General features: G+C 46.6%; 1 protein-coding gene across 4 annotated transcripts in view; it reads right to left on the bottom strand.

Moving 5' to 3' along the window:
• LOC143784306 (germinal-center associated nuclear protein-like) overlaps positions 1–26,266 on the bottom strand; it is a 176,393-nt gene that overhangs the window by 67,767 nt on the left and 82,360 nt on the right. For all 4 annotated transcript variants that reach the window (XM_077272430.1, XM_077272431.1, XM_077272429.1 and 1 more), the window contains exons 4-12: positions 17,932–18,010; positions 17,571–17,682; positions 17,278–17,468; positions 16,998–17,137; positions 16,628–16,825; positions 8,886–9,154; positions 5,572–5,734; positions 5,321–5,481; positions 5,013–5,230 (exon numbers count right to left, since the gene is read on the bottom strand). In XM_077272430.1, coding sequence (XP_077128545.1) covers positions 5,013–5,230; positions 5,321–5,481; positions 5,572–5,734; positions 8,886–9,154; positions 16,628–16,825; positions 16,998–17,137; positions 17,278–17,468; positions 17,571–17,682; positions 17,932–18,010 — 1,531 coding nt within the window. The remainder of the gene's footprint in view (positions 1–5,012; positions 5,231–5,320; positions 5,482–5,571; positions 5,735–8,885; positions 9,155–16,627; positions 16,826–16,997; positions 17,138–17,277; positions 17,469–17,570; positions 17,683–17,931; positions 18,011–26,266) is intronic.

Here is a 26,266-nt window from a genome sequence, read left to right as displayed (position 1 = left end):
TATGGATGCAATGATGGACCGAAGGGACTCCATGTGGAAGTGATAGACCCGTACATATTTGAGGAGATGTTTTAGGTCCAGTATGGGCCGTACGCTGCCTCCTTTCTTGGGAACTACGAATAGATTGGAGTAGAAACCTCGGAAGCGCTCGGCCGTGGGGACCGGTACGATGACTCCTGCTTGAAAAAGTGAAGAGACCGCTTGGTGGAAGGCACGAGCCTTGGCTGGTGGTTTTGGGGGGACAGAGGAAGAATCGGTCCGGTGGGTTGGAGGTGAACTATCTTGTATCCGGAAGACACTAGTTCCCTGACCCATTTGTCTTCTGTAATAGGCAGCCAGACGTGATGAAAGAGCAAAAGTCGGCCGCCTACGAGTGTGGTGTCTTCCGGAGTCCGTGAGTCATGATGAGGAGAAATTCTGAGATTTTCCTCCTCTGGGCTTAGGCTGTCCTGCTTTTGCCTGCCAGGTCTTATCCGACCTTTGCGTCGATCGTGAGTTGTCCCTGTGTGGGGAACTGTTACGATTTTGTGCTGGACGTGAGACAGACCAGCCCGAGGAATTCCGAAAGGATCGGAATCGAGTGTGGTTACGCTTCTTGTAAGTGCGTTTAGGTTTCAGTAGGGGAAGAGAGGTACTCTTACCCCCGGTGGCGTTGGATATCATCGTGTCCAACTGTTCACCGAAAAGTCGCCCACCGAAATAGGGGAGGTGCGTGAGGGACTTCTTTGAGGCTGCGTCCGCTTTCCAATCCCGCAGCCAGAGGATATGCCGAATTGTGATGGCGTTTGATGCTATCCCTGCTACACCCCTTGCTGAATCCAGAGCTGGATGAAGCATGTAATCTGCTACAACTGCTATTTGAACCACTTAGTCGGGCAGCTCAGGAGCGGATGTTTGGAGACGAGCTTGTAAATTTTTTGGCCCAGGCCAGAATGGCCTTGGCAGCCCAAACTGAAGCGAACGCGGGAGCCAAGGATGCCCCTGCAGCCTCGAGTATTGAGCGAGCCATGCATTCTACCTGCCGGTCTGCTGCGTCCCTGAGGGTTGAGCTATCTGGCAGTGAAAGGGTGGTCTGTGCTGCTAGTCTAGAGACTGGGGGGTCCACTTCGGGTGGATCTGTCCATTCCTTGGTGTCCTTCTGTGGGAAGGGGGACCTTGCCTCCAGATATTTGCAATTAGCGATTTTTTTCTCAGGCTGTGAGAGCTGCTTTTTAAGGATCGCCTTAAACTCTGGGTGGTTAGAGAAAACCTTAGGCGGCTTCAGAGCTCCTTCAAAGGAAATCTTGTGTTCTGGGGCCTCTGGTGGCGGATCAGAAATGTCCAGCACCCAATGGATGGAAGAGATTATGTCCTCAACTAGCGCTGTATTGCTAGGGGGATTGGGATCAGGGACCCCTCCGTTTCCTTGTCTGAGTCGGAGTCACAGATGACTTCCGAATCCTGTGCATCACTGAGGCGTCCCCTGCTGGATGAGCTGGGGCGGAGGCCTTCTCTGGTCGGGGATTGCGGAGATCTGCATTGTCTGCCCCTGGAAGGGGATGGTCTGGATGACCTGGAACTACGGTGTCTCTCCCTAGAAGGGGATGACCGTGTGCTATGGAATGACGCAGATGGACTTGACCTATGGGTCCGCTTGCGTCCTGACGTAGACGTGGATGTGCCAGGGTCGTTCTGTTCCTGAGTCAAGCTCTCCCTTTGCTGGTTAGCGGTCACAGCCGAGGCATGACTCTGTAGAGCCTGAAGCAATGTGGAGTTTAGGTTATCTATAGACTGTCATAGATTGCGACATCTGAGTGACCCATTCCGGAGTGGCATTAGGCACCGAAGCATTGGCAGGGGCTTATTGGGGCTCTGACACAGTCTAGATGCAGTCCTGGCAGTGCGGGTATGTGCTGCCACTGGGGAGAGCGGTCCTGCAGGCTGTGCAGAATGCATAATAACAGTTCTGCCTGGTTCTCCTCTTGGACCTTGAGCTCGTCATTGTGCACAGAGTGCAGAAGGGTTCGCTATGCAGAGGACCCTACAGGGGTGCAGAGGAACCTATAGGGGGGTCTCATAGGAATATGGATTCACAGTCGAGTAAAAAACACAGCTGTGATCTTACCCCACCAGTTTGCCCCTAGGTCCAGCGCCTTAGATCCACAGTCCTGTGCCCCCCTGGAGACTGGTTGGCCTGGTCCTGGTCCTGCTGACCGGGAGATGCAGGGTTAATTCTTGTCCTGCAGCAGAAATGGCCGCCGAGAAGAAGAGGAAGGGGGAGAAGGGTGGCAGAGCTGTGTAAAAAACGCGCCCTTTCTGTCTCGATCCGCCACCTCTATGACACAGTAAAATGTCAGATTTGTCATCCGGGGGGCGGAGAGGAGGAGGCGGCTTCAGCTAGGCCAAAGCCACGGCCTAAATTAGATGCCTGATGCCCAGAAAGGCTCCAGGCCGGCGCGGAGGTCCGGGAGGGGGTAGGATCTGAACCGGACCCTCCCGGATTTAAAGGCAGGATAGCGGTGGGGCCATAAGCGGAAGGGGGGCCTGGTGGGGGGGGGGTCCCCCTGAGGCACTATAGAGGTGGTGCTGCAGCAGAGACAGGGGCGCAGGAAGCCCTGTGTCTCTATTGTGCCATGCCTGCCTGTACTCCCCCCGGCCCCGACAGGAGCCTGCAGCTGGGCTGGGGTCCCTGGATGCAGGCGCAGTGTGCTGGCCCATAGCTGGGAGCTGCAGAGTGCTGCCTGTACAGGCCCTACCTGAGGTGCCTCAACCTAATGCCCCCAGAGGGGGATTAGGGAGGGTACTGCTGTCACCATCAGGGGCCTTTATCCTCGCCTCGACCTCAACCCAGAAACCAAAAGGAATTGGGGAAGGAATGGGGTCTCGACTTCAAACCAGCACCCGAGGGACTGGGGAAGGAGAGACATGGGGATAGCCATCTCGATTTCAACCGGGCACCCTGTAATAGGGGGCCGAGGAAGGAGCCATGCCGGGAGTCTCGCAGGAGATCTACTTTTCTTCATCTGTAATCCTGTCAGAAAAAAAACAGAGTAAAAATTTTTTTTAGGTGTGCCTGCTATGTGACACTAAGCAAAAACTGGAGGAGGCTGACGCCGTCCAGGGGTGTATACTGCAGAGGAGGAGCCATGGTTAATCTTTTTCAGATTTTGCATAGTGTCGCCTCCTAGTGGACAGCAGCAAAACACCCATGGTCCCGTGTCCCCCAATGAGGCGACAGAGTAATATGGGGTCCTGGGAAGCCAGTTCAGGCACACTAGAAGAGGTCAAGGAGAGACAGTGAACCAGGTCAGAATACTAGGCTTGATGAGGCTATTCCTGAGCACTATGGATAAGTGGAATTAGATATGCATTGGCCAGCTGGAGAAAAAGAATTGGGGTGTTAAGGAAAAGACAGAGGAGACAGAACTCTCCACAATGGATGACCAGTGCGTTCACAATGAAGACAAGGATGTCCAGAGTACTGGCAGAGAAGCAGGGATAGAGCCAGGACAAGAAGAGACTTGAGTCAGGAGTCTTCTTACAAAAACAGAAGTGGTGTAATGTCTCTGGTGTAATGACCAGTCCCCCTGGATCAAGAGATTCTCAGATGAAACAATTTACGCCCAGTTGTGAAGTGCGAAAACAACGAACTTGGAGCCGTCTCTTTTTGGATAACCTCTAAGGCTACCAACATAAAAGAAGCGTTCCCAGTAACCTCCCTGATGTAACAGTAAAGTACTGTTGTTAAGTATACGGTGGGTACCTGAGCTGGGTTACCCTGAGGTAGAAGGGAACCAGAGGGAGAGCGCTACATAAAAGTGCTCACAGTGAGAGAGGACAATGCTCCCCCAACATAAGGATGGGCAAACCGACGCGTTTCAGCAAGCAGCTGAAAGCACACTTTCCCTGAGAAATCTGAGATTTTGTCCAATGCCCAGCCAAAGAAAAAAAAAAAGTTACCGTACCTCCTATGAGAGAAGGTTAAGAAAAGGTCTTCTTGGATAATTGGTTCAAGATATGAGACAAAAGTATCAGCGAAAAGCAATCTAGTTATTTTTCTGGCAATCAGGCATGTAGACCTGAGTGAATCCTCAGACATCTTTAGGTCAGAAGTCAGTGAATGGAGAGGTACAGAAGGTCCTACTGCAAGGAGCTGCAGTAGTCAGGCCATGGTGCTCCTGACTAGACTGGACCGTAGAAACCTTGCTGAACCAAGTGGAAGTAACAACAGGAATCCCTCACCATAAAGATCATATTGGAGACAGCATCAAAGCAACTTATATAGTGTGTCACTGAGGGACCCAACTTCAGATAGAGGCAAGATGGTGGCTCTAGAGGACTACTGAGGTACCAAATTACTGAGAAGAAAGACATCATCAGACCCTTTGGAGGACTGCATGTGCCTAACTAATTTCTTTTATTTTTGCTATAGGCACCACAACAAGAGAGGGCTTGGCTAACCACATTGTAAATGATTTTCACTGTGAGAGCAAACAAAAGAGGTTGCTTGCAAAGGCAAGAGGAATCATAGAGAACAAATGATGGAGAAAGGAGGTGATGGACTAATGATACTCACCTGTCCAACATCTTCGGCTGCCCACAGGGTCACTCCCTACCTGACCTCATAAATTTAGTGGGGTCACGTGAACTCTGCAGAAGCTGCTATGGGAGATGAGCGTCAAGCAAAAAACAGCACCCTCTAGTTCATGCTGAGGACTCCCTGCACATTAGAAAATTGTGGGCTTCATTCATACCACTTGCAAAGAAGAAAAAAAGGAAAAATACAAAGACAAAAAAAGCAGCAAGCACAATGCAGGCCATGTCTGCCTCCTACGGACACTAGGCTAAAACGGAGGTGCCTAGTTTTATAGAAAACCTGTCAGAGCGAGCACTTTTTTTGTTCTGCCTAGTGTCAGCCTTCTAGTGGCATGTGCAGTGTCCCCAATGCTATTAATGGGATACACCAACTTGTTAACGCAGACTGAGAAGCAGGAAACAAAATTTAATTTATTCTAAAGTTCTTTTTTACTTACCTGTTGGTATTCCTGGTTCATAAATGCTACAACTTCCAGTATATTTATTCTGGGCATCAAAGCTGCAAACCGGCATATGCAGAGAAAACTGTGGGAGTGGAGCTCCATTCACAACTTCCCCTACAGACTTTTGCCTCTTAGAACTGATATATGAGCTCCTCTTTGGATGAAAAGGAATCAATGGCTCAACAAATGCAGTGCGATTCAGCTCTACAGAACTTTCAGGAGGAAAAAAAAAAAAACACGTTAAGTATTAAAGACAATTAATACTGTACATTCCAAAGATTGCCACTCTAAGGTCCACTTACCCTTCACTAACACTTAAGCCATATGATGTAAGAAAATCTGTTGCTTCCTCGGTATCATGAAAAAAGAGAAGACGAACCATGTTTTCTAGAGGAAATAAGGTGGGTCTCTGATAGCTGATTGTGTAAGCTACATTCAAGGCACGCAAAGCATCTCTTCGTACCTGCGAGAGACACAGGGTAAGGCATTAAACTGCACCAAGAAATTAAATAAAAATGAAAAGCCTTGATCAAATCCAGAAAACATCTACTACCTGTGGGAAATAGCAATGTAGTATGCAACTGCTAAGGTAAGATGCAGAACGGACAAGCTTGAAGAACCGGACAAAGTTGGTGCTATTTAGTGCAGCAAACACTTGGATGGCATACTTTACTTCTTCTGTGTTACGAACAGACTCCGGAAACTGTTGCACTTCTCTGAATAGAATAAAATAAAATAAATGTATTCACTTGGGGCACTGTCACAGTATTTCTAAATAAGATGTGTTCCACAAGTAAGAATAGTCAAAATAAATAAATAAATAAATGGTAAAACAAGGTAATCATTTTTGTAACATGATTTCCAATGAGCTTTAACTTTCACTCCACCACGTTTTTCTAAGGACCACCACTGTGGCTCCAGCCAGCGCTTTCCTGCAAGCCACAGCTATGGCGCCCCCATCCAGTGCATTATAATAAGCAACAGACATTGTTCAGTTTCGCACATCGCAATGAGCCTTAACATCACTTTGTGTGGCCCCAAGAGCTATGCTCTACCCATTGTATTCCTATAGATTACAGCTATCAGCATGAAAACAGCCAATGCTGGCAAATCCGCAATCCCCATACATTAGGCTGATGGATCTTTTGCCCTGATCTACAGGTCGAGCCAGGATTGTGATCCAAATACTGTCCGTGTTTGGCAGAAGTGTTAAACCTTACAGTGACATCTGAAAACTTTTTACAACCCCAAATGCAACTTCCCCATAATAACAGTGACTGCCGCACACCCTTACAACCCCTACCCCTTCTATAAACAATGAAGACAGCTGCAGACCCATGAAAACCCCTCAATAATGGCAGTGACACCGGTTCCCTGTATAAGCAGAAGAGGTTTTCCTCTTGCATAAATAGGAGCTAGCCGAATTACCCTTCATTTCAAATTTCAGCCAGATGGCTAGTTCACAGGCTGAGTGGTAACCCAGACCACCCATAGTGCAGAAGTCTCCTATGTAATAATACACATGCGACTTATTTTCCATTTAAAGGAGTTGTCTTATTCGATACCTATAATTCCTAATAAACATCCATTTACACTGTGTTCCAAATTATTATGCACAAAGAGTTTAGGAGTGATAAGGTTAGAATTTTTTTGTTTGTCATTTAAACTCATTGATGGTGATGTGTGTCAGGGCTCTTTATATCACTGAAAGCAATTGCAGATACCTGTGCACATTAGTTTGGCAGGTGTGTCCAAATAAAGGCAAGACTATTTAAGAAGGCTGTTCCACATTATTAAGCAGCCTACATTTTTTGCCAAAATGGGAAAGAAAAAGGATGTGTCGGCTGCTGAGAAGCAACAAATTGTGGAGTATTTAGGTCAAGGCATGACTACAATCAACATTGCCAAGACACTTCATAGTGATCATCGCACAATCGAGAAGTATGTAGCTGATTCCCAGCACACACGTGTGCGTGCTGATAAGGAAAAATTGAGGACTCTTTCCAACAGGCAATTGCGTAAGGTTAAGAGAGCAGTTGCAAAAATGCCTTGTCATAGCAGCAGACAAGTTTTTGAAGCTGCTGGTGCCTCCAACATCCCCAGAACAACAAGATGCAGGGTCCTTCAGAGGTTTGCAGCTGTGCGTAAACCATCCTGTCGACCACCTCTATTCACTGCACACAAGCAGAAATGGCTCCAGCGGGCCAAACGATACATGAAGACTGACTTCCAAACTTTGTTCACCGATGAGTGCCGTGCAACGCTCGATGGTCCAGATGGATGGAGTGGAGGATGGCTGGTTGATGGACACCCCATGAAAACACGGCTAAGGCGCCAACAAGGAGGAGGTGGAATAATGTTTTGGGCTGGAATCATGGGGAGAGAGATTGTCGGCCCCTTTATGATCCCTGAAGGGGTAAAGATGAACTCCATAATCTATGTGGAGTTTCTAAAACAACACTTCCTGCCATGGTTCAAGAGGAAGAACCGTGCTTTCCGCAGCAAGATCATTTTCATGCATGATAATGCACCGTCTCATGCTGCAAAAAACACATCTGCATTTCTGGCTGCTATGGGCATAAAAGAGGACAAACTTATGGTGTGGCCACCATCTTCCCCTGACCTCAACCCCACTGAGAACCTCTGGAGCATCATCAAAAGGAGTGTCTATGATGGCGGGAGGCAGTTCACATCTAAGCAACAGCTCTGGGAGGGTATTCTGTCCACATGCAAAACAATTGAAGCAGAAAACATTCAAAAACTGACAAATTCAATGGACGAGAGAGTTCAGAAGCTTCTTTCAAACAAGGGGTCCTATGTGCAAATGTAACATCACCTAGAATAAAGTTTTCACTTGAAAACTGTTTGATTTCATTTTGTAATAAGCTGATAATGCTTATAACTTCACAATTGACCAATTTTGTGTTCAAAATAAAAAAAAGGTTGAAAACTCTGCTGTGCATAATAATTTGGAACATGCATTTTGAGTGTTTTTATTTTTTTTAAAAAGATACTGTTTTCATAGGCAGTTTGTTCCAAAACATTGCAATTATACTAGTATAGTAGATGACTGGAAAATAACAATGACTGCAATTCAGATAGGTAATTTAGAGAAAATATGAGGAAATATTATTTGCATAATAATTTGGAACACAGTGTATGCTATAACCACTTTTGTCATTTGCATCAGTATAAAATTCCCCACTGTTCTCCCTATCCTGCTAATCCTTCTATTTTTTTTATTTCTTTACGTCTTGCGACATTTCATTTTAGGGAACATGAAGTAGGACATTATCAGGAGGCAGCACTGCTATAAGTTACCACAGCTTCTGTCACCGCTGTTCCTTGATGATGTTCTGTTTCAGGAGGGATGTGACTGAGAAGTGACTGCAGTTTCAGTAGTTGCCAGACTTTTGTCCCTGCCATCTGAATCTTTAGTCTCCGCCGCCACAATCTCTGGTTCTGACATTAGCACCTCTTTCTTCGAAAAGGGACGTCATCTGAGGGCGGTGATAGAAGCGGGGCGAGTGACAGCATCATTATGGAGCAGCGTTGGTCTCACTCACCCTGCTTCTATCACCGCTCCCTGATGATGTCTCATTTTAGGGAAATAGATGGCAGTGTCAGAAGCTGCGTTGACCGAAGATGGCTGTGAAGGAATTGTGGTGTCAGCCACTGATGATGCAGCCGGTGACTGAAATTGCTGTGGCTTCTCTAACACCCTCCCAGAAACAGGCAGTCATCAAGAGGCGGTGGTGACAGTAACTGTAGTAAGTGACCACAGTGCCGCCTCCAGATGACGTGTAATGTAAAGAAACAATCCAAAATGGACTCCGGTCTATCTTTAAAAGGGAAATAAGATTGTACCTTAGAATATCTCCCTTGTTGAGACTGAGTAGAATACTGTAGCCCCTAAACTCGGGCTCACAAGGACAGGTCTCGCCACGATTTTGTAGGTCCTGGTACATTTCCTTTAGGCTCTGTAAACACTTTGTCAAATTCTCATTATTTATTTTTGGATCAAATGAGGACATTGGCTCCTCACAAAGCTGATACGCACAGTGAATGTGAAAACGAGCGCACTTCTCCATCAAAGACACAGTGAACTTATCACACAAGTCCTGCTGTGTAATATCCTAAGAAAAAAAAAACGAGAAAAAAAAAAACCTATAAACTTATTATAAAAGATAAGGCATTAGTAACCTTCTTTACCCTGCATTTCCATCCTCAACCCTCCCCTTTTAGGCTGGAGGGGAAAAAAAAACAAAAAACATCTTCCACGGTTTCCCTCCATCTGTCATTCCTTGTACAATTTCTCAATCTATGTAGTTTTCCACGTGTTTACTTTCTTAAAGGGGTTGTCTGGCCTTAGGCTACAAGTCCGCAGTCACGCTATGTGACAGCAGACTTGTGAATCCTCACATCACACACACTGCGCACTGTGAAGATTTTCCTGCATGCATTGGAGAAACCTAGATGGGCAAATTTGCAGTCACGTGACCGCCCGCTCTTGCTTATAGCACCGGAGAAACCTCAGCGCGATGCGTTCGCTGTAAAAACTCTGAAGCCTGCAGTCACTTGGGGTAACTGCAGGCTTTCTTCTCAAACCTGGATAACCCTTTTAACAATCTGAAGCAAAGGTAGACAGGGATTTTTGTGTAATCACAGTAAAATCCTTTTCTCCGAGCCACTCATTGGGGGACACAGGACCATGGGTGTATGCTGCTGCTGCTAGGAGGCTGACACTAAGTGAATATAATAAAATTAGCTCCTCCTCTACAGTATACACCTACCACTGGCTCCTGCTCAAACCAGTTCAGTGACAAAGCAGTAGGAGATAAAAATCATCAAATACAGATGCAACATGTCAAACCAAAGAACAAACAGCCATCAGGCCAATAGGGTGGGTGCGGTGTTCCCTAATGAGTGGCTCGGGAGAGAAGGATTTTAAAGGTGAGTACACAAAAATCCCCATTTCTCCTTCGCCTCATTGGGGGACACAGGACCATGGGACGTCCCAAAGCAGTCCCTGGGTGGGAACAGACAGGACGGACAACCTCACGCACTAACAGCATAGAGATGCGTTGCCGCCATCTGAAAGATCCGTCTTCCCAGACTTGCATCTGCTGAAGGCTAAGTGTGAATGTTGTAGTGCTTTGACAGGGTTTGCAGACTGGATCGTCGATGCCTGGTGCCGAATGGTCCAGGAAACATCCACCAAACGAATGAAGTGTGCCCTAATCCCACTGGAATAGGCTTGCCTCTGACGCAGTAAGACTCTAGAATAGTCAAGCATATCCACCTGGCTATTGTGGATTTGGGCACGGCTAGTCTCTTCCTGTGAATCTCAGGAAGAATGAATACGGCGTCCGTCTTGCGGAAGAACTCCGTTCGGGAGATGTATCTACTGAGAGCCCTCACGAGATCTAGAGAATTGAGAGCCTTCTCAAGACAGCGTTTTGGTGTCGGTCAAAAAAAAGAGGGCAGAACAATGTCCTCGTTAAGGAAAAAGAGACCACCTTGGATAAAAAAAGGACGGGAACCACAGGGAACCACCCTGTTCTGATGAAAAAATAAGAAAAAGGAACTCGACCAGAAGAGCGGCTAGCTACGATCTACGCCTGATCGAAGTTGCAACCAGGGCAACAACCTTCCGGTAAAGGAGAGTCAGAGAGACTTCCTGCAGCGGCTCAAACGAAGCATCCTGCGGAACGTCCAGGATCAAGATAAGGTCCCCAACGTCCAACGGCTCTCTGTAGGAAGGCACCATGAATGAGGCCCCCTGAAAGTTTACACCTGTAGTTTAGAAACAATCGGGCGCTGAAGAAAAACCGATCAGGTCAGAACGGGGAAAGCAGGGGGAGAACGACGTCAATCCTTGCACCCTGCGAAAAAACGCTTTCCTGGGATGATGAAAAATGTACTCTGATAAATGTTCCCCGATGCAGGTTTCTGAGTGATGCAGGGCCCTGGTGGCAGATTGGGCCCCGAAAGAGCAATTCTGGACAATCCAGTGGCCGCCAGGCATTGACGATGAGCTGAGCCAAATCCGCGTACCAGGCCCGGCGAGGCCAGTCCAGAGAGACTAGGATAGCCGGAAGCCCTGTCGCCTTGATTGTCCCGATGACCATTGGAAGTAACGGAGGATGAATCTGATGCCACGAATGGAAGGTGTATCCGCCCTTATGGCCTCTGGCTAAAAAAACGGGTACTGTGGCATTTAGCCATGATGCACTCAGGTCCCCATCCGGAATCCCCCAGCGATAAATATGATGGAACACGTCCAGAGGAAGTGAGCACTCTACCGATACAAGACCCTGACGGCGGAGGAAGTCTGGTGCCCAGCTTCCCACTCTACGGATGTGAACCGCTGAGATGACCGAGTGTGACATCTCGACCCAGCGGAGAATGTGTTCCATCTCACGCCTTGCTGCCTGGCTGCGGATGATTCCGTGATAAATGATATATTCGGATGGGGGGACCCATCGGGGGGATGGAACCGCCTCAGGGACAACCGGGTTGCCCGGATCTCCAAGCCGTTGATCGAAAGGGGTGACTCTCGATGTGACCAGTGCACCTGGGCCGTGAGTTCGAAGACAAGCGGCATAGACAGTGGAAAGAGAATGGATTCCTGTCCCAGCCGATAGTGAGGCAAAGGGCGACAAGGAGCCCCAGTCCCCTGTTGAAGGGCTATTACCCTGTCTCGCAGAAAAATCACCAACCCTCGGGAGGTGTGTAGGGTCATACCTAAAAGGGATACCTGCTGAGCCAGGACAGGGAAAGATTTGTGTAAGTCTATCCCCTAGCCCAGGCGGGAAAAGTGTCCAAATGGGTATGGACGCCTACTCGCAGGCTTGGAAAGACTGCCCCTTAAGCAGGAGGATGCTAGGTATGACAGGACGACCCCACCCCGAGCATGCAGAATGAATGCGACAACCGTCATGACCTTTGTGAATGCCCTGGGATCGGCAGTGAGGCCGAAGGGCAAAGCTTTAAATTGGAAATGATCCTCTCGGACGGCGAGATGCAGAAACCTTTGAGAGTCGGAAATATATGAATGTAAGCATCCCGTATGTCGATGGATGCTAGTAAACTCCCTCTTCTACGTTGAATAGCTTCAGGTCCAGGATGGGCCATACCGCTCTGTCCTTCTTTCTCTAGGGACAAACCGTGCTGTAGACCGGAAGGAAACACTGTCTTGAATGAAAGACACCAGGAGACTGACTCATTCGTCATGAAAGACGGCGAGCCAGATATGACAAGACAGAAATAGACATCCGCCTACGAAAGGACCGGAAACGTTCCTGTTGATGAAAAAGGACACCTAGACTTTTGCTACGGAGGGAATTTTGTTTTCTCCTGTAGTATCCTAGATAAGCTAATACGGCTACTTGCCGAATAAGCACCCGATCTGGTAGGGCAGAGTCTTGTGGGACTTTGTTGTTTTGGACGCAGCGTCCGTTCGCCATACCTGAATCAGTGTCCGTCAGAAGGTGATGGCAGTTGTGGCTGTAAGCACAGCATACAGGCATACAGCAGAGGGCAGGGTTGCATACAAGATATTCCCTGGTCAAGGAGACCCGATTGGATAGTTCTGCTGCTTCCAGAGGAAGATCAGTGTCCTGCATGGCCCTGCTCAGGGTATCGGCCCAAGAGATCTTAGCATTAGATACCCATACCGTGGCAAAAAGGGGGGGGGGGGGGGGGGGGGGGGGGAGTGTAGAACCTGAAGTCGGGAAAAAAAACGAACGGCCCGGGTTGTCTACCTGCCGGTCTGTGGGGGCTTTAATTGAGAAACCATCTGGCAAGGACCAAAGGGATTTTGAGGTCAAGCGGATCAACCGGAGGGGATTCATCCCATTCCTTCTGCTATCAGGGAAGAGTATCTTGCCTCTATAAGCTTCTGACTTGTGAATCGTATGTCCGGTTGCTCTCCGTGCCAGCGAGCTATATCCAAGCCTTCCATCTACCCACGCTGTTTATCAGGGCCAATGGAAAGGAGGTTGCACGGACGTAAAGCATTAAGCTACTTACCGGTAGCGGCATTTTTCGGAGGCCCATGACAGCACCACGAGAGAGAGGGGATCCGCCCATTAGGAACAGGAAACCTACAGATACAAAAGGGCGGCACTTCTCCCACGTATCAGTTGTATTACAGAGCCTGAGAGGACTACCGTGGTTAATAGCATACATATATAAACGTTATACACAATTATATACAATATCTTAATAAGAACTGCAACCCAGATATTATACGTGAAATATATATATATATATATATATATATATATATATATATATATATATATATATATATATATATATATATATATATATATATATATATATATATATATATATTTTAAGGAAGTGCAACCCCCACGTGAATAGGGAGGGAACTAAGGGTGCTGTCATGGGCCTCCGAAAAATGCCGCTACCGGTAAGTAGGATAATGGTTTCTTCAGACTCCCATGACAGCACCACAAGAGATTTACAGAGATGTAAGCCACCTTACGGAGGGACCATAGCCTGCAGCACCCTTAACCCGAAGGGGAGATCTGAGGAGAATCCCAAGTCCAACCGATAGTGATTGAAAAAGGTGGAAGGGGATGACCATGTGGATGCCTTACATATCTGGTCTATTGATACTCCAGAACTTTCTGCCCAGGATGATGCCATGGCCCGGGTGGAATGCGCCCTCAGATTCTGTGGAGCCAGACCCCCACCTGCTGTATAAGCCAGAGAGATAGCCTCCCTAATCCATTTGGCTAGTGTGTATTTTGATACTCTAAACCCTTTCCTAGGACCCTGGAAGGTTAAGAATAGCGCATTATCCTTTTCCCAAGCATTAGTTGACTGAGATATATTGTAGAAGGCATCTTCTAACATCTAACGTATGGAGCTCTTTTTATTTAGTGTTAGAAGGATTAGGGATAAAAGATGGCAGAACTATCTCCTGCGACCTGTGAAAATGGGACTCTACTTCTGGCAAGTAAGCTGAGAGGAGCCCAAAAGAACTGCAGGGAAAGCCAATATGGGCTGCTGTGTCTGCTGCAGGGTCAGGGCTCTTACCCAGGTACTGTTGGCCGAGAGTGCTGCTGGTCCACTGTGCCCCTTTAAGACCGCCATTGGGATCTCATTGGCACTGCGCCAGCTGAGTAGAGCTGGCCGGGTGGACAAAGATGGCTCCCGGGTGTTGTGGTATTTGGAAATCTCGCCGTAAGCGAGAAGCACCAGATTGGGAGCAGTGCTACGAGCGCAATGTAATCTGGTGGGCGGAACCTCGGATTGCTCTGTGTATAGGCCCAAGCCGGGGCCTAAATTTCTACGGCCGGCAGGAGCATTACCCTAGCGAGGGGGAACGCCACAGGGGAGTGTGCTGCAGTCAGACACAATCAGATGAACTCTGAGAAAGTATCCCGCAGGCATTTGTAAGTCATGTTTGCGCTAGAAGCTGCTCTTGGGATGCGCACCACGTGTAGGGCCCAGGCACCTTGTGCACATAAATCTGCCCAGACACCGATGCTGACCCATACAAGGCCCATTTTTCACTCCCACGTATGACAGGAGCTCGTACTGAGAATCTGCTGCAGGGGCTCACTGCCGACCTGGATTCTCTTACCAGCGGTGTGCGTCCCGGCATGGCGCCGCCACTGATGAGTGGGCTTCAGCGTTGTTACAATGTGGACGGAGCCGGGAACCCTCCATCCACCATCCCGTTGTCCGCGAGGTGGAGAGGGACCGTCCACCTCCTCCCATTGCCGCTGTTCGTCAGTGGTGATACAGTGGGGGCCGCACGGACGCCATAAGTGCCTCAGGACATCCAATGGGTTGACTGCCTTAGGATGGGGCAGGGCTGTTGGTCAGGCAGAATTAAGCCTAGCTCAGAAGAGGGTACATGGAGGCAACACCATGTTTTCGTACGTTGATGTGTGGAGAGATCGGAGCCCTGAAGGGAACAGTCGCCCCTAAAAAAGCTCAGGCATACCTTTTCACGGTGCAGGAGGGGGTACGTGGAGGCGACACTCCACGTTCCTGCCTGTTGTTGGTTTGGGGAGATCGGAACCCTGAAGGGATCGGTCGCCCTGTAATCCATTAAAAGGAATAAAGATTGAAAATTAAAAATTAAAAAAATTGAAAGCAATAAATAATGGTCTGAATAGCAGACCCATGTGCCTCCTACAGACACTAAGGAAGAACTGGTTCGGGCTGGAGCCAGTGGTAGGTGTATACTGTAGAGGAGCTTATTTTGTTATTATCACTTAGTGTCAGCCTCCTAGTGACAGCAGCATAACACCCATGGTCCTGAGTCCCTCAATGAGGCGAGGGAGAAATATAAAATTATTTATCCAAAGATCAGACTTTTTTTTTTGCAGTAAGAAGGATGGAAATGATTTAAACTTTATATTCATTCTTCTTTTAGGCAAGAGAACCGGCAATCGCTTGATCACTTCTACAATACACTACACACAATACACTGTCAATCAAATTACTGATCTACTTCAAGTGTACAATACAAACATGGAAGTGCCAGGGTCTTAAAGAAATGAGTTACTGCACTCTTCCCCTTCAGACTGCGCCACTTAAATGCAGCCATCAGAGATTGACAGCAGCATCTAAGAGGCTAGACAGTAGCAACTGGTATATAGAACACACCGGAGGCTCAACTGGTTAAGCATATGTATGGCAGATGTAGGGTGGGGGTTAAAAATAATAATAAAAAAAAAAAAAAGCATTATTACCTGTTCATGCACCTGCTTTTCCAACGCCACCTCTTAACTACTCCTTACTGATATTTGTTTATAGGGATCCAGTCTACAACCCAAGACCACTGCAGTCAATCACTGTCTTCAGCAATATTGTGCAGTTCAACTAGGCAATATCTTGTTTACAAAATGTAACCGCTGCAGACAATCACTGACTCCTTCAGCAATAATAGTGAGGCACATGGCAACAACAGTACCTGTAATGTAACAATCGCGTAGTTTAGACAGGACGTCACCACTGCAGCTGTGCAAACAATCAGCGGCAGGGAGCAGTGGAGAGGTGGCGCTAGGCAGCAAAATCTTCAACAGGTAAAAAATGTGTATTTTATGGAATTAAGTACATTTAGAACAATCTCTTACAATCCCTGTAATTTGAACCACAAATCATTTCAGCCCAATCATTTTAATTAGTGATGAGCGAACGTGCTCAGTTGAAGTCTTATCTGAGCATGCTCGGGTGCTAACAAAGAGTCTTCGGCGTGCTTGCAAGATACGTTCAAGTCCCCACACTTGCATGTCTCGCGGCTTTTCGACAGTCGCAACACATGCAGGGATTGCCTGTTTGTTAGGCTATGCCTGCATGTGTTGCAGCTGTCAAACAGCTGAGAGACATGCAGCTGCGGGAACTCAAACATATTATTTGAACACGCCAAAGATACTTAGCACATGAGCATGCTCGGATAACACCTTATTTGAGCATGTGAGCTCATCACTAATTTTAATATAATGTTTTTTTTCTGGAGACATAAAACTTTCTTGAATTCTATAAATTGTAGAAAAAAAAACTATTCAGTATTTCAATATAGACATAGCTTTCAGTAGAGCATCTCAGGCAGATCTCACCTTCCGAATTCCACGTGTTCGGTTCCAAACAAAGTCATACCATTCTCTGTAATTCTCCTCTCCCTGATCCATGATGTTGGTCACCATGTAATCCATTGTCATACACAGCACGGGTAATGGGCGCAATTCGTGTGCCAGGGGCTCTTCTTGATCTGCTGAAGAGCGACTGTACTCCTTTATTGCAGCTGCATGGTCCAACTTTGAAAGGAAAGGATTATGCAAGTCATAATCAGATCAAAATGTAGAAAAATCAAGGTAAACTGAACATGAAAAATGCTACAAATGACAGATTTTTTTTTTTGGGGGGGTGGGGAAATATACCAGACATGCTCAAAAAATTTGAAGGTAAGAAGGTAATGGATTCTATTACCTTGTCTGTTCCTGGCAGGAACTCATAGAGGCTAAGTTGATTCCGAGTATCTCTCATGTATCTCTCCTTTTCAGGGCACATGTCAGGACAGTTTCCAACAAAAACTTTGGCTTGATCTAACCCTGTTCGTTTAACTCTAGCTACAAAAAAAAGGAGGAAAGTGATTGGAAAATATATTAGGAGACTTAACCATTTCTTTTTTGGTTAGTTTCCCAAAATGACACATTTACTTTTCTAGCTACCTAAATAATTGCAAAACTTTGACAGATTCTTTGAATACCTTGTCTCATTAGCTTGTCCCTCTGGTCTAGGACACGATACTTCTCCTCTGAGGTCTCAGCTACTGTTCCCACAAGATGAGACAGTGAAGGAGGTAAAGACATTGAGGTGTCAGAAGAAGGTGATGAGCTGTCAGCATTTTGAACACTAAATTGAAGATTTTTGGGAAATGTGGTCTTTTTAAGAGAAGATCTAAAACAGAGAAAAAAAAATATTTTAGCATTTAAAAAAAAAATATATAATAATAATAATAATAATAATAATTCTAATCTACCATGAGTGTTTTACAATTACCCCTTTAGTCCTCGGAGAAGAGGTTTGCATACAGGCGTGAAGGTCGAAATGCCTTTCTGCTCTTTTTGTCTGATTTCTCTTTCTATTTGAGCCTCTTTCTTCTTTGCAGGACCTGAAAAACGACAATTATTTCCAGGATTAAGAGACCACACACACACACACATCATGGCTCGGAGAACACTGGAGCTACAATATGGCACCCATGTGTATGTCTCCAATATCATGCAATCAAATCTGCTCAATCAGATGCCATTTTATTTAAGACTTTCTCCAAAGCAAGCATCGCTTCTCTAAGAGAACATCTTAATAATGTGGTTCTGTAAAGAGGGGCTTGTAATGCAAAATGAGACAAATCACTTACTTGTTTTTTTCCGTTGCCAAAAAGTAATAATGTTTTTGTGCAGTTTTTTTACTGATTTCTTTGCAACTGCCGCATCATTCTGTAAAAGCAAAAACAGTATCCCAATTGTGAGTCTATTTTTCCCAAATCAATACAGTAGGGGTATGTTAATACATTTGTTTCAGGAGTGCGACAACGACAAGATTTTCTAGTAGATAACACATAGTTACATAGTTATTAAGGTTGAAGGAAGACTTTAAGTCCATCTAGTTCAACCCATAGCCTAGCATGCCCTAACATGTTGATCCAGGGGAAGGCAAAAAAAACCCATGTGGTAAGAGTAAGCTCCATCATGGGGAAAAAAATTCCTTCCCGACCCCACATACGGCAATCAGACTAGTTCCCTGGATCAACGCCTTATCAAGGAATCTAGTGTATATACCCTGTAATATTATACTTTTCCAGAAAGGTATCCAGTCCCCTCTTAAATTGAAGCAATGAGTCACTCATTACAACATCATACGGCAGAGAGTTCCATAGTCTCACTGCTCTTACAGTAAAGAATCCGCGTCTGTTATTATGCTTAAACCTTTTTTCCTCCAGACGTAGAGGATGCCCCCTTGTCCCTGTCTCAGGTCTATGATTAAAAAGATCAGCAGAAAGGTCTTTGTACTGTCCCCTCATATATTTATACATTAACAGAAGATCACCCCTTAGCCTTCATTTTTCCAAACTAAATAGCCCCAAGTGTAATAACCTATCTTGGTATTGCAGACCCCCCAGTCCTCTAATAACCTCGGTCGCTCTTCTCTGCACCCGCTCCAGTTCAGCTATGTCTTTCTTATACACCGGAGACCAGAACTGTGCACAGTATTCTAAGTGTGGTCGCACTAGTAACTTGTATAGAGGTAAAATTATGTTCTCCTCATGAGCATCTATGCCTCTTTTAACGCATCCCATTATTTTATTTGCCTTTGTAGCAGCTGCCTGACACTGGCCACTGAATATGAGTTTGTCATCCACCCATACACCCAGGTCTTTTTCATTGACGGTTTTGCCCAGAGTTTTAGAATTAAGCACATAGTTATACATCTTACTACTTCTACCCAAGTGCATGACCTTACATTTATCCCCATTAAAGATCATTTGCCATTTATCAGCCCAAGCTTCTAGTTTACATAAATCATCCTGTAATATAAAATTGTCCTCCTCTGTATTGATTACCCTGCAGAGTTTAGTGTCATCTGCAAATATTGAAATTCTACTCTGAATGCCCCCTACAAGGTCATTAATAAATATGTTAAAAAGAAGAGGGCCCAGGGGGGCGTGGCCTGGACCAGGAGCCGAGCAGACGTGCTTTGGAAGTGCTCCTCGGTCCCTTTTGGAAAATAGGGTGGAAATAGGCTTTTTTCGCCCGGCGGACCCCAGATTGAAGGATCCACGGTGTCCCACACTCACCCGGGCTGACACACTTACCGGTGCCCGCCGCGCCGACGAGCGCCTCCACTGTGAGCCGCCATCGCTACACGTGGGCTGGAACCCAGAGGCAGAAGCGCACTGCTCCGGTGGCAGAGGAGCAGCGGTGTGAGTGCCGGCGCGAGGGAGCACGCCCGGGATCGCAGCGCTGCCCTGAGAAGATCCGGTGAGTGGGGAGCAGTTAGAGAGGGCGGTCGGCAGCCGTTAGAAGACGCGGCGGCCATCTTAACACCGGAGCTCTGCAATATATGACAGGCAGACTGTGGCCCCGGTCACCAACGGGGAGACCCCGCTTCACCTTCTAAGTGATCACTCACCTGCCGGTTCGGTGTCCGAGGTGGGGTGACTGGCTGCAGTGCATGCAAGACCCTGGGAGCGCCGTACATGCTCTCCCTCTCCCTGATCTCTCTTTTTTTGGCGCCAATAGTCACCATCTTGCAGGGAGACAAAAATACAGCCCGAGGGAGTTAACAACTATGAGTCAGGAGGAACAGTCACATCTTTATGGAGCTCCTGCCCAGCGCTAGTTACTCATTGAATTTAACTAATTAAAAATCATAAAAATAACTCCCCTTAGTGGACACAAGGTTGGACTTGATCCCGGAGTATTTTGTGGAGGATCTTCATTTCCTGCTCTCCCATACCTTTTTGTTTATATTCAGCTGCAACTCAATTTCTACAGTAATTTCTTACTGCATTGAGAAATGGACTATCTCCTAGACTGATTTTCTCCACTACTTGACAGACATTTAGCGACATCTAGTGCCCAATATCGGAACTAGAAGTACATTTTATAATATACAAAAAAGACTCAACTAGCCACTGTTTGCCCCCACTGCTACAATAGTGACACCTAGTGTCCATGTTGGGCTCTAATTCTGTGCACACTATGAGGATTATCTAAAAAATCCTCTTCTTGGAGGCGCATGTGCGGCTTTCAGCGATGATAGTTATATCTTGCTGATCTCCGCTACCCGACTTACTTATTTAGGCCCTAATCAGCACATGAATTACGCCAAGCACACCGCAACTGGACTCACTGCTCCCTCAGGAGACCCTCCTGGCGATGCCTAAGAAGGGAGGTGCGGCACAAACACCAGGCCGCAATATTGCAGACCTTCTTCAGAGTAGCAGCATTTCCAAGATGACTACTACGACTCCTCTTCCCTCGGTCTCTACAGGAAACACAGGAGATATAATGGACCAAGATGAGACCAGTACCCATATGGAGACAACGATCTCCACGGCAACCCTTACCAAATCCTTGCAAGAGACTTTTCGATCTGAGCTTACTTCAGCCATGCAGAAGATCTCTTCTCAGATACAGGATATTATGCAGCGTACGGTGGCCCTGGAGGAAAAGATGGACGCCACTGCAGATGCGTTGGAAGAAGATCGCGAAACCCTTAAACTACACGCAGAACGTGTCGCAGAACTGGAACTCCGATGCGAAGACTATGAGAACAGATCACGTCGGGGTAATCTGCGGATCAGGGGGCTTCCCGAAAATATTGTAGCTCTCAAAGACACTGCTACTGCCCTCTTTACCGCGCTGCTTCCTGACACAGATCAGTCCATGCTGCATATCACCAGAATCCATAGAGCCCTGGGCAGACCACGTAATAATGATATACCCAGGGATGTGATCCTAAAACTACATTATGAGGAGGCTCGAGATCTAATCCTGAATGCTGCACGTGAAAATCCAGACCTGCCGGGACTACCATCTTCAGTACATATCTACGCGGATATCGCATCAACCACCCTTGCCAGAAGGAGATCCCTCAAACCAGTAACATCAGCCTTGCAGACGGCGCAGATCAAATACAGATGGAACTTCCCCTTTGCCCTCATCTTTACATATAACTCTCAACTGTACACCTGCCGTACACTAGAAGAAGGGAAACAAGCCATGCTAAAAGCTGGGATCCCGATTTCTATAGAGACTTCAGCCATGCCACAGAGAAAACCAAGACCATCAAGAGAATGGCAAAACACTCCCAGAACAAGGAGCCAAAACGCACGGGTCGTCTGATATGTCCAAATTACAAGATCATCCATCTTGATTTCCGAGGGGCGGAGCAGGCCGTTACTGTTTATCCTGATTGCTCCTGGAATTGAGGGGGAAGGGGATGATGGCTCTTAACTGCCTCTCCTCTCTGCCCTCCAGAGTTAGTAGTTGTATACTAAATGTTCATATAGATATTCTATTTTGACATTAATTGTAAGTGGCCCACCAGATTGCTGCATCCCTAATTGACCCTATCCTTCCCCTACCTTACTCTGCTCTGATCTCCCCCTACTTCCTCCCAAATAATTCCCATACTGCAGTTTTCTCCTTTTCTTCTTCCTCTCCCTCCTTTTCCCTTCTCTCCTCTCCCTACCCTTTCTTACCTCACCCCCTCACCTCTTCCCCCTCTCACCCATTTCCCCCCCTACCCCTCTTTCTCCTTCCCGTCTCCCCCCTCCTTTTCCCCTCCCCCCTCCCACCCCTCCCTTCCCTCTTCCCCCTCCCCCCTCCCTTCCCCCTCCCCCCTCCCTTCCCCCTCCCCCCGCCCTTCCCTCTTCCCCTCCCCCCCCTCTTCCCCCTTCCTTCCCTCTTCCCCCTCCCCCCGCCCTTCCCCCTCCCCTCCCCTCTTCCCCCTCCCCCCGCCCCTCCCTCTCCCCCCGCCCTTCCCTCTTCCCCCTCCCCCCGCCCTTCCCTCTTCCCCCTCCCCCCGCCCTTCCCTCTTCCCCCTCTCCCCTCCCTTCCCTCTTCCCCCTCTCCCCTCCCTTCCCTCTTCCCCCTCTCCCCTCCCTTCCCTCTTCTCCCTCCCCCCCCCTGCCTCCCCTCTTCCCCCTCCCCCCTGCCTCCCCTCTTCCCCCTCCCTTCCCTCTTCCCTCTTCCCCCTCTCCCCTCCCTTCCCTCTTCTCCCTCCCCCCCCCTGCCTCCCCTCTTCCCCCTCCCCCCTGCCTCCCCTCTTCCCCCTCCCCCCTGCCTCCCCTCTTCCCCCTCCCTTCCCTCCCCCCCACCTTCCATCTCCCTTCCCTCCCCCTCCCTTTTTTTTTTTTTTTTTCCCCTCTTCCTTCCTTCTCTCTCCTGCTTCTTCCTATCCCTTTCCCCTCTACACATATTGCTCTTCCAAGGGCCTAAATGTCGGGTCTACAACATGCTGCCTAAACTTGGCGACACCTGGTACTCCACTTAATATGGTAAACCAGATCGCCATACTTCTCGGATATGATATCCGTTTGTTATTATTAACTGTTATGTTTGTTTTTGTCTCCCCACAGTCTGTTTCCTTCCTATTGTTTTCCCACAGAGATCATCACTGCACTTACCAATTAATTCAACGTTTGCTAATTGGACATACGATTCTGGTTCCTGCCCTAGCCTCCTCATTCTTCAGCGGTAAATATTCACTGAAAAATGTGTAATGTTATTTCTCATAATGTCAGAGGGTTCAACTCACCCATTAAACGTAAGAAAGCTTTTCTTGATTACTTAAAAAACACGCACCAGACATTATTTGTCTCCAGGAGACCCATTTTTCCACCTCCTCCCACCCTAAGCACTTTGATGCCAAATATTCACAACACTATATGTCCAACTGGGATAAAAAAACGAGAGGTGTCGCCACTTTCATTAGGAATAACTTCCCATTTCAGCTCATCAGCACACATTCGGACTCAGAGGGCAGATTCCTTATTACTCTTGGAACATCACAAAATCAGACAATTTGCATTGTTAATAGCTATTTACCCGCATCTTCCCAGAGATCGGTCTTCCAGCTAATTATATCAAAACTAGCCACTCTTACGTACGACCACCTTATCTGGTGCGGCGACTTTAACTTTATCATTAATCCTAAATTAGATAGCAGCGCTCAGAAACGATCGGATTTAACAAAAGCTGACAAAAAGAAAATCCAACACCTAATAAAAGACAATTGCCTAGTCGATGTATGGAGGGAACTAAACGGTCCTGTAAAGGGCTACACATACTTCTCACCTGCACACCAGTCCTATTCTCGAATAGACCTACACTTAACTACTGCAAGAACGATCCCGTCTGTCCTATTCTCTCGTCATATTCCATCATCATGGTCTGACCATGATGTTGTCCTATCAACATTTAAATTCAATGTTACCACTTCTAAATTATTCAAATGGAGACTGAACGAATCCTTACTTACTGACCCTGTTATACTCTCTAAAATTAAAGAGGAGTTGAGACTGTATTTCCAGACTAATTCCACTGATGACACCTCTCCTGGAGTAGTGTGGATGGCACATAAAAAATTTATTACTGGCTCCCTAATCAAAATTGCGTCCAATAAAAAGAAACAAAGATCTGAATTACAAACGCGCTTAGAGACTAAACTTATGAAACTCGAACTTGCTAACCAGGCCACCACTTCCCTCTTTCTGATTAAACAAATCAGAGACACTAAGCTACAATTAGACACTATTCTTACAAACAAAACAGAGAGAGCGTTAACATGGACCAAGTCAACTTTTTATAAATATGCAAATAAACCTTCTGGCATGTTGGCACGTAGGCTCAGATGCAGAGAATCTTTAAATAATGTCACCTCCATCAAAGACTCCAAAGGCAGAATCTCCGCACACCCGGATATAGTATACGAAACATTCCGAGACTACTATCAGAAACTATATACCTCCCCACAGACTTCTTCACCGCAATCCTTATCCTCCTTCCTAGATGAATTGAAATTACCTAAAATTCCCAACTCCTCGATAGACCAACTGCATGCACCAATATCTGAGGATGAAATTTCTGCAGTAAATAAAAACCTAAAAAAAAACAAAGCTCCCGGACCTGACGGCCTCACGGCACTATATTACAAGAAATTTACAAACATCCTCATACCATACATTACATTAAAACTTACTGTAACGCTCTACTAAATGGCACCCAGATGCCCCCTGAATTCTATATTGCCCATGTGACGGTAATCCCCAAACCAAAGAAAGACCACCTCCTTCCCAAGAATTATAGACCTATATCATTGCTAAATGTTGACCTCAAACTCTTTACATCCATTATTACCACTAGGCTCAACAAATTTCTACCCACCCTTATCCACCGTGACCAAGTGGGGTTCATACCTAATAGACAAGGTCCCGATAATATTAGAAGAAATCTAAATATTATACATTCAGCAAACTACCATAAGCAACCCCTACTACTATTAGCTTTAGACATAGAAAAAGCTTTCGACTCGGTCTCGTGGTCCTATTTATTTGAAGTCCTTTCCAGATTTGGCATCCCTCGCACCCTTATTTCATGCCTCCAACTATTGTACGACAGTCCTACAGCCTATCTGAAACTCCCGTCAACTAAACCTACTCCTATCAACATACAAAGGGGGACGAGGCAGGGCTGTCCACTTTCTCCAGCCCTGTTTGCCATGGCCATGGAACCGCTAGCCGAGGCAATAAGGCTTAATCCAAACATACTTGGGCCTATAGGACTTGGCGCACAGTATAAGGCAAGCTTATTTGCAGATGATTTACTGTTGACTCTATCTAGCCCACTCACCACTCTCCCAAATTTATTTTCAGTTTTACGTAAATTTGAGTCGATCTCAGGACTCAAAATTAATGTTGACAAATCCGAAGCTTTATTCCTTAACACCAATAAGGACATGCAAACAAATATTATCTCCCAGTTTAAATTTACAAAGAATGAACACTATATAACTTATCTCGGTGTCAACCTAACCTCTCATAAGTCGACCCTATTTAAGTGGAATTATCTCCCATTAATAAAAAATCTCCGAGCTGACTTAGCTAGATGGTCTGCCATGAAGTTGACCTGGTTGGGCAGATTGCATGCAATTAAAATGGTCTCTTTGCCTAGATTTCTGTACTTATTCCGCTCTCTCCCCATATCATTACCCCATGAGACCCTACACGAGGTTCACTCTATAATTTCAAAATTTATCTGGCAGGGGAAAAAACCCAGAATCCGTCAAAGAACTATGTTCATGCATAGAAGACTGGGGGGGCTTTCCATGCCTAACTTCACACTGTACTACAAAGCGGCTCAGTTAGCCCAATTGACTAATGCCTGCGCTGTCAACCGTGCTCCGAGATGGGTTGACCTGGAATCGTCCCTTCTACTTCCGTTTTCCTTGCCGGGCCTTATGTGGTCCACACAAAAACTACCAAAGAGTCTACACATCACAGCACCTTTCACAGCACATTCCCTGATCCTTTGGAGGAAGGTAAGATTTAAATTCGAACTCCAATCTGGGTCTGCCCCACTGACCCCCCTCTTCTGCAACCCCATGTTCCCACCAGGACTTGACCCACGTTCTTTTGCTTGGTGGAAAGTAAACGGAATTACTACTCTAAAGCACCTCTGCTCACCCTTTAATATAATTTTATCTAGACAAGAATTCCTTCATAAATACAACCCACCCATTAGCGAAACCTTCCGTACCTATCAGATTTTCCATTTTGCGGAACAGTTTCTACAACGGAAAATCCCTTTTCGCGCGACTGGCTTTGAACAGAGATGCATGGATGACCCACTGGGAAGGGGAACTATTTCTCTGCTATACGGATGCCTCAATGCAGCACATGGTGTTGACAAACTGCAATACATGAAACAGTGGGAGGAAGATCTAGGTTTCCAACTAACTTTGGAAAATTGGAGACGATGCTGTGACACAATTTCCAGGGGTAGTCATCAAGCCTCCCTGGCAGAGACATCCATTAAGGTCTTACACAGAACATACCAAGTCCCAAGTAAACTTCACGCTATATACCCCAACATTTCAGATCAATGCTTTAGAGGATGTGGCGCAGTGGGAGATCTGAAGCATATTTGGTGGGAATGTCCGATAGCCTCGGCTATGTGGCAGGAAGT

The sequence above is a fragment of the Ranitomeya variabilis genome, chromosome 7, assembly GCF_051348905.1.
Source record: "Ranitomeya variabilis isolate aRanVar5 chromosome 7, aRanVar5.hap1, whole genome shotgun sequence".
Taxonomy (NCBI): domain Eukaryota; kingdom Metazoa; phylum Chordata; class Amphibia; order Anura; family Dendrobatidae; genus Ranitomeya; species Ranitomeya variabilis.
The sequence above is the reverse complement of the archived record's forward strand: the minus strand, read 5'-3'. Positions and strand labels throughout refer to the sequence as shown.